The sequence below is a fragment of the Rhipicephalus sanguineus genome, unplaced genomic scaffold, assembly GCF_013339695.2.
Source record: "Rhipicephalus sanguineus isolate Rsan-2018 unplaced genomic scaffold, BIME_Rsan_1.4 Seq996, whole genome shotgun sequence".
In the NCBI taxonomy this organism is placed as follows: Eukaryota; Metazoa; Arthropoda; class Arachnida; order Ixodida; family Ixodidae; genus Rhipicephalus; species Rhipicephalus sanguineus.
Genome location: NW_023616447.1, coordinates 34285 through 41948, shown reverse-complemented (window position 1 = coordinate 41948; position 7664 = coordinate 34285). Strand labels below are relative to the sequence as shown.

Genomic DNA, 7664 nt, shown 5'->3' with positions numbered 1-7664 from the left:
TTCCGCAGGATGTGGGTTTCAACCGAGCCCGAAGGGTGGTTCACGACCCCTTTAAATTAACGGACAAGTCGATATAACGGAGGACCACGTTCATGAACGCGTAATGGGCCTTTTTCAGAAGGGTAGTCTGCGCATGCGCGGCGGCGGTGACGACACGCGCGCCATGTTTTTTGAGGGTCAAAGCATGGCGACAGGAGCGAACTGAACGCCACCTGGCGTAGAAGATTTGCAAATTTTCCCGAAAAATACCAGGCCTCCGAGAATGTCTACCGGCACGCGGCGGGCAACTTCGGAGGCCATGGACCCTCAGTTTCGATTTCAGCGATCTCCACGAGAGGCGCTGTTCGGACCTGAAAAAGGCCCATTCGAATAGCCATCAGCCATCGGCGCACGTGACAAGTAAGACACTGTGTTTCTCTGCTTAGCCATTGCCACCGTTATTATCAAGATCAGCCTATTATTTCCCTGAAGGTTAGTTAATAACGCGATATACTGGTCCTTGGCTGCACCGTCTGATCACGCGAACGCGGAGTTTGTATGGTATAACTGAAAATTTACACGTAGCAAGAAGAGTTTGATACAGAGTTTGGCGAAAAGTATTCGAAACTTGAAGCTCGCAACCTCTGGATCTTGTCCATCCATTTCTCTATAGACATGATAATACGCAAATTACTTTCGCTCAAAACTGACAACGAGGATGCGAGTTCATCTCTCTGTAGGAATCAGCGAACACTCATGAAGGACACATGCTAACAGACTTACAGAACACAAGGATAGAAGGGTAATGATCCCTTCTTTGCTCATCGCCATCCTGCTTCGGAACCGGACGCACCGGGCTGTTCTTTTTCTTCACCTCACTGCGACGAAGGATGATGGTAATGATGGTCGTAGAAACATAGGCACCTACCCACTTGGCCGGGATTGGTCATGAATGGGGCAGGAGGTAAGAGAAACAACTCGTGTTCTTAGTGCAACTGGTATAGAAAGGTGATAGCGACGATGATGATCGTAATGCTGTAAAAAAGTTATTACGATCGGCTGGTTCCTTAAGTATCCATAACGATTCTACAGACTGATTTACTCACTTCTCCGAGCTGTCATTTTGCGAAAGCGAGATTAATTTATTTAGATAGAGAATCTATTCTGTGAAAGCCTGCATGATGGAGGAAGCTTTATGAAAACGAAGTGTTGTCATCTACTCGTTTGATAGCATGGAACTACAAAGGACGCACATGAGAACGCCAAACGAGCAAGCTTACTAGTTGAAAAATTTCTAGGGGTGTGCGAATGTGAAATTTTTAGCTTCGAAGTGAATTCGAATCATAAAAACTAAGTCCGAACGGAATCGAGTATTTTGCGATTATTTTTTAATACATATAGGGCCATTCCACGCAAAAAAAAATCGTGCCGATTTATTACATTGAAAACAGTGAATTGCTAGAATATTTCAGAAACAAAAAAATTTTTGGTCATCTGGGTGCCTTCCAAGTTTCCCAGAATCTCATCTAGGTGTTTTGTAAGAAAATTTATTCTGAGAGTATCATTTCTTGTTTCATACCAAATTTGGTTTACATATTAAACAAAGGTGTTTGTATAATCTGTTTAAAGCTCAATAATATTAGTGCAATGTTTCTGCCGTATATGCCTCTAGTAATTTCGCCAAAATGTTCTATGTTTGCAATTTTTTCTATTGCAATATTGTGCCTTGTATGAATATATGAGTAATGAATACTTACTCTAGAGAAGGTATATTTTGCGATAAAAATATTTTCAGACCCCTCAAGTTTCTAAACATTACGTGAAAAAATCACGAATATCAGAAAATCGTCGCTTTTGTCCACATTGAGACGCGATTTACACCACGTGGTGCTCCATATAAAAATCGGCTTTATACCTCAATCGAAAGCAAATAAAGAGTTCTTCTTATACGGCGAGTTTTATCATTAAAAGTTTCGTTTTAAGGAAGAAAGTAATTTTTTATGTTCCCCATTGACGGATATCTCCCCATTTGGTCACACGGCAGCTTCCTCATTGATGTTCCCAATTGCCGTCAATGGGGAAATTAAAAAATTATTTTTTTTCCTTAAAACGAAAATTGTAATGATAAAACTTGCCGTATAAGAAGAACTCTTTATTTGCTTTCGATTGAATTATAAAGTCGATTTTTAATCGGAGCACCACGTGGTGTAAATGGCGTCTCAATGTGGACAAAAGCAATGATTTTCTGAAATTTGTGATTTTTTCTCGTAATGTTTAGAAACTTGAGGGGTCTGAAGATATTTTTAACTCAGAATATACCTTCTGTAGAGTAAGTATTCATTACTCATATAATCACACAAGGCACAATATTGCAATGGAAAAAATGAAAACATAGAACATTTTGGCAAAATTCCTGCAGGCGTATATGGCAGAAAAATTTCACTAATATTATTGAGCTTTACAGAGCGTACACAAACACCTTTGCCTAATATGTAAACCAAATTTGGTATTGAAAGAAGAAATGATACGCTCAGAATAAATTTTTTTACAAACAACACCCACATGACATTCTGGAAAATTCAGAAGGCACCCATGTGACCAAAAATTTTTTTTCTCTCTGAAATATTCTAGCAAATCACTGTTTTCAATGCAATAAATCATCACGATTTTTTAAAATACATTTGAGACGGTCGCCAAAATGACTGGGACATTTGGAATGGAATGACCCAATAGTACTACTATTGAATTTTCAAAAAATCTCACTTTTTACCAACCACAAATAAAAAACATGTTTGCTGTATAGCATGTAATGCCTAAACATGTATGTATTGTACGACGAAATATATAGCTTTACGGTACCAACTCTTTCATTTCTGATTTTTTCATGTAGGAAGGAATGCTGCACGGTAAGCTTGGGGAGCAGGGACACCTCTGTGCACGTCACAATTGCTCCCGACAACAAAAATAGCCACTAACCAGACGCACTTGTGCTCACGTGCTTGTCGTCTTGGTTCAATCTTCGAAGCATGCTTTCCCAACTGGGAGGAGCAATAGGAACTGATTGTCGGCATGTTCATTGCAGGTGCGTCAGTGTAGGTTAACGTATACTCTGTTCCAGAAGTTCCGTGCAGCACTGTGGAAGCTACAGGCCTTCTCAACCAATCAGGAGGGCGAGCACATCTAAGTGTATCCTTCCGCGCCCTGTCGTCTGCTAGCGGCGAGCGCTGCAGCGAAAGCGGCAAGAGAGTCTCGGGACACTGTGCAACTGCTGCAGTGAGATGAGCTGTAATTGTGAAAGCGGTTAAATATTCTCCTCGGCACCGTAAAAGCGCGCGTCTTCGAGATACTTGCACGATATCGTACAGGTGAACCAGGCGCCGCCATTTTGACTAAGGAGTGACCAAATCTGCCACCACGGAGTAATCACAACCCAAGACTGGGTCCTCCGCGGCGCTGTGGACGCTCGGGCTGTGCGGACTACTCATAAAAGTTTAGACAGTGTCGTACCCTTCCTTCGTACTTTATAAGTAAAAACATAACACATACGAGCCACAACAGTGTTATTTCTTTCGTCTTTTGCATGTTATAACACGTACAAGCAAGAACTCTTTCTTCAGTATCATGGAGCCACAAAAATTGTTTTATACAGAAAATGCGACAAAATCGTCATACAAATCACAGCTACAACACGCAGAGAAGCCTTCAAGTAAAAATCCTCCGACGAGACCGCTTGCAAAAGTCATGAGGACAAAAAACGGGCTACGTATACGGGGCACTACATCTCGCTTCGCAACAACCTGCGCTCGAGGGTCGTGTAGCCTTGGCTCTGCTGCACGGAACTTCTGGAACAGAGTATAGAATAATGCAGGGCTTGCTTGTTTTCAGGAATTTCTTTCTCATTTCGTAATGGTGGCCTTTTTATTGCGGTTGGTTTCCTTCAGTATAATGCCAGCTTTCTTTTACAACTGTTGCAAGGACGTGCTCCGCCTCGCACACATTTCTGTCCTCAGGCAACTCGCCAGAACACTGGTGCAGCGTTTGCAGAAGTTCCCTAAGGGCATATATATGGCAAGAGTAATTTTTTATTCTTGCGTAAAATTTTACGAAATTTATCACGAGTATGTAATTATTTTCCTGATTTCAAATGAGCTATTGTAGCATTCGATCGATAATGATTAGAACCTCCAGTCACTCATACCAAAATGCTCTTCAAGCAAATTTCACTAGGCTTTTCTACTACAGTAAAAGCTCGTTAATTCGACACCCGTTAATTTGAAAAATGGAGTAATTCAGACGCGTTATCTGGTCCCAGAAATTCTATGTATTATTCAATGGCATCAATAATTCGGTCATATTTGGCCCGAACCCGGATAATTCGAACGATTCTCAGAGCGCTCTGAGCTCGAAGCACCGTAAATGTGCGACGCAAAGGAGCGAAAACGGCATTCACGGACAACCGAAACGAGGCGGCGCCGTCTACATCGCCATCGTCATAAGAGCGTACCGTACGGTAATGAAGGGTAACGATGTTTCGGGTTAATTACGGGTTAGCACGTTTCGGGTTAGTTAGGACAGGGAGATCTTGAGCTGCGGTCACAGTGTGAACAAAGTCGCGAGTTGGCAAAATTGCGGCTTTTACACTGCTCTTATGCAAAGTAAGTACCGGATTTACGTATTCATCAAGAAAATGAAAGCGTGCTGAAGTAATAGACATTTGTTAATTGTTTTCTTGGATACTTTCAAAAATTCAGAATTCGATACATTCAGACTGTTTTTCCGGTCCCGCGAAGTCCGAATTAACGAGCCGTTACTGTATTATGTTTCACAAGCCTTTCGTATGCCTTATAAGGCTATTGCATTATGTTCCAATCCCACTGTGCACAAGAAAAAAAATGTGGAATTCTTCGCACGAGTTATTTATAAACTTATCCAACGTAAAAGAACCATGATAGGCATCTTTAATGCAAATCTTAATACCTCTGGACTGACACGCAGCGAACAGAACCTTTCTACATGATTTTGTGGGGAATGAGAGAGATGAATGAAGGAAACTTTAAAACGACACAAGCTGAGAAAAGTGGCTGATACGTTAAGTCTGTCAAATATGCTTGAAAAATTGCCCAGTAGTATTTCATTGCTGATCAGTGTAGTCTTTCAGTGCTTTGGCGTCACTTTGCGGATTTTTGCTGCACTTTCACACTTCAGCAGAGCTGGTGCATGATGAGCTTCGTCATGGAGTCAGAAGTGCCGATCTGCGCAGTTTTTAGTAACAGGTGCGAGGAGTCCACGTGCGCAGTTCTTGATCACGCTTGTCAAGTTGTCAAGGCACCGACGCGCGTCATTTCTGGCCGCAATGCCGTGCTGTCGTGGCACGATGTGCTTCGTCGAGATATCCGACAATTCCCTGGTCAGTTTACCTGGCCATGCAGGATGATGTGCTGGTGAGCGCAATGTTTAACGGCTGTTCTGAGGATTGCGCACGCGATGTGTGTGAGTCTGAGACAACGAGCAGATGCCCTTATGAAAACTTTAAATCTGACGCAATGTGAATGTGACGGCTCAAGGCGGCTCAAATTACGGCTCTTTGGAAGGTCCTACTTGGACAAATGGGTAGAGCGAAGATATCTTGGTACGGCTCAATATGGAATCGACATAAATAATTTTTCTGGCACCCAGTTGAAACATATACACCCTGACTTAGGAGCTAAAGACATAGTTACGGCGCGCAATAAACACATGGCACAAGCGCTACTGCCCATAGTTCACTCTTTTCGACGAAATGAGAAAGATATATTTTGCCTGGTACAGTAATTGTAACTGTGCTCATACATACGGATCGAAGAATTATATTTGCGGAAAAAGAGAGTCAAGAGGCAGTACAGTAAGTTGTTATAACTTGTGTGGCCTCTTTAGGGCCAGAACAAGGTTCAACTATATTATGATCTCTGAATATTTATTATTTTCTTTACACTTGACGAACATGACCGTTCGCTCGCGCCCCCGTCGCCGCGGTTGCGGGGTCTCTCCAGCCTCCGAAGGACTTTTCGATCTCGAGCGCCAGCGCGAGCGTCAGCCGATCGTTGTCCTTGGCCGCCACCAGCTGCACGCCGACAGGCATGCGAGATCGGGAGCCCAGACCCACGGGACAAGCCGTGGCCGGAAGACCCAGGACGTTGAACACGCCCGCGTACGCGAAATTGAAAGCTCTCAGAGTGGGCACGCCGTGGTAAGGCGCGGGTTCCGGGTGTGTTGGAAGCAAAAGCACGCCGTCACTTCCTAGCAGTGTCTCCAGATCGAGTCTCAGTCGCTCGACCCGAGCGCATAGCGAGCGCGCCTTGGCCGAGTCCTTCTTGGCGACCGGGCCGATGCCTTCGGCTAGGGCGAGCGTTATGGCGTTGATAGTGTGTTCCGACTGGCCGACCAGCCAGCGCAGTAGCTCAAAGCCGGGAGACATCGGGCTGCCGCACTCCCGTAGGGCTTGTCGGAAGCTGGGCGCGTCGCCCGAGGCCATCATGGCGGCCCACATTTCGAAGGCGAGCCGCAGAGAGGGAAGACGCACAGGAGACACTCGGAGGCCCGCGCTGTCCCGCAAGTGAGACGCCACCTGCGATGACCGAGCGAGAAATTATTAAGCAGTCCTCGCTGTTTGTGCCAGAACTCACAAGCACCCGCAGTGGAGCGCACGCCATCTGTCAGACCCTTTTCGTAGTCCCCTTCTTGTGCGCGCTATATGAGGTGGTTTAGTAACGCTTACATAGTTTCATAAAACAATACCATTTGCTTCAGTCTATTCCTTAACCCATTCCAGTGAAGCCGCAGGCGTAGCGTCATGGTGCGTATTGAACAAGCGCGATAAGGAAATAAGTTTGAAGAAAATTACTGCTCTATACAGATTTCCGATTTGCATATATTCACCTGTGATGGTGGTATAATCCATCGCCTCGTATTTACCATATATAAATGAGACGGGCAGTTAGTTGCGAGATCAGTCGTTGTGCAACTTGATCTGCCCTCAGGTGGTTGTCAACGTGATAAAGACATCTCACATCACAGGATATATTAACAGCTTTAGATTATACACGATGTACCATTTAGAGAAACATATTTATGAACCAGAAACACTCATTAAATAAACGTGATAGCCCGCTGCTGCAATTTCACCATACAAGCACGAGGAATATGACGAGATCCTAGAATGGTCATGTTTTTCATATCCTTACAAAGCATCCCACTACTTCAGGCGTTTCTGTCATGATTCGCAGATTTTGAATGTGTCATTGGTCCATATAAAGCCCATGAACTATTGGTTACAGCATTGTCTGCTGTACTGAGGGAAACATATTCGAGGTCAACGTTTGTACAATCCTCAGTAACTTAGTATGCGACATTGGCTAGTTCCTTTGTTCTTACGAACCTTCTTAAAGCCCATTTGGATGCTATGCGTGATTTGTACCACTGGCTACGTGTCGCTCATCAATAAAACCTGGTGACACCAACATTCTTCACTACGTGTACTCACTCGGCATGTGCTACAACTTAATGAAACCGCCTGACGCTACTATACATCCCTGGGTGTCGATTGTTGCAACATGTTTCGTCCTGATCACAGACAGAAAGGTGGTGTTTCATAAAAAAATAACAATCCGCATTCTGAATCATTTACTTGTAGCACTAGCGGAGACTGA

At 44.0% G+C, this 7664-nt stretch overlaps 1 protein-coding gene across 1 annotated transcript; it reads right to left on the bottom strand.

The window, feature by feature from the left end:
* Positions 1 to 5926: 5926 nt before the first annotated feature.
* On the bottom strand, positions 5927 to 6582 carry LOC119378817 (fatty-acid amide hydrolase 2-A-like). The gene has a single exon (XM_037647840.2). It carries the CDS (start codon positions 6503 to 6505, stop codon positions 5945 to 5947), a length of 561 nt encoding a protein of 186 aa, XP_037503768.2. The 5' UTR covers positions 6506 to 6582; the 3' UTR covers positions 5927 to 5944.
* Between the last annotated feature and the right edge of the window lie 1082 nt (positions 6583 to 7664).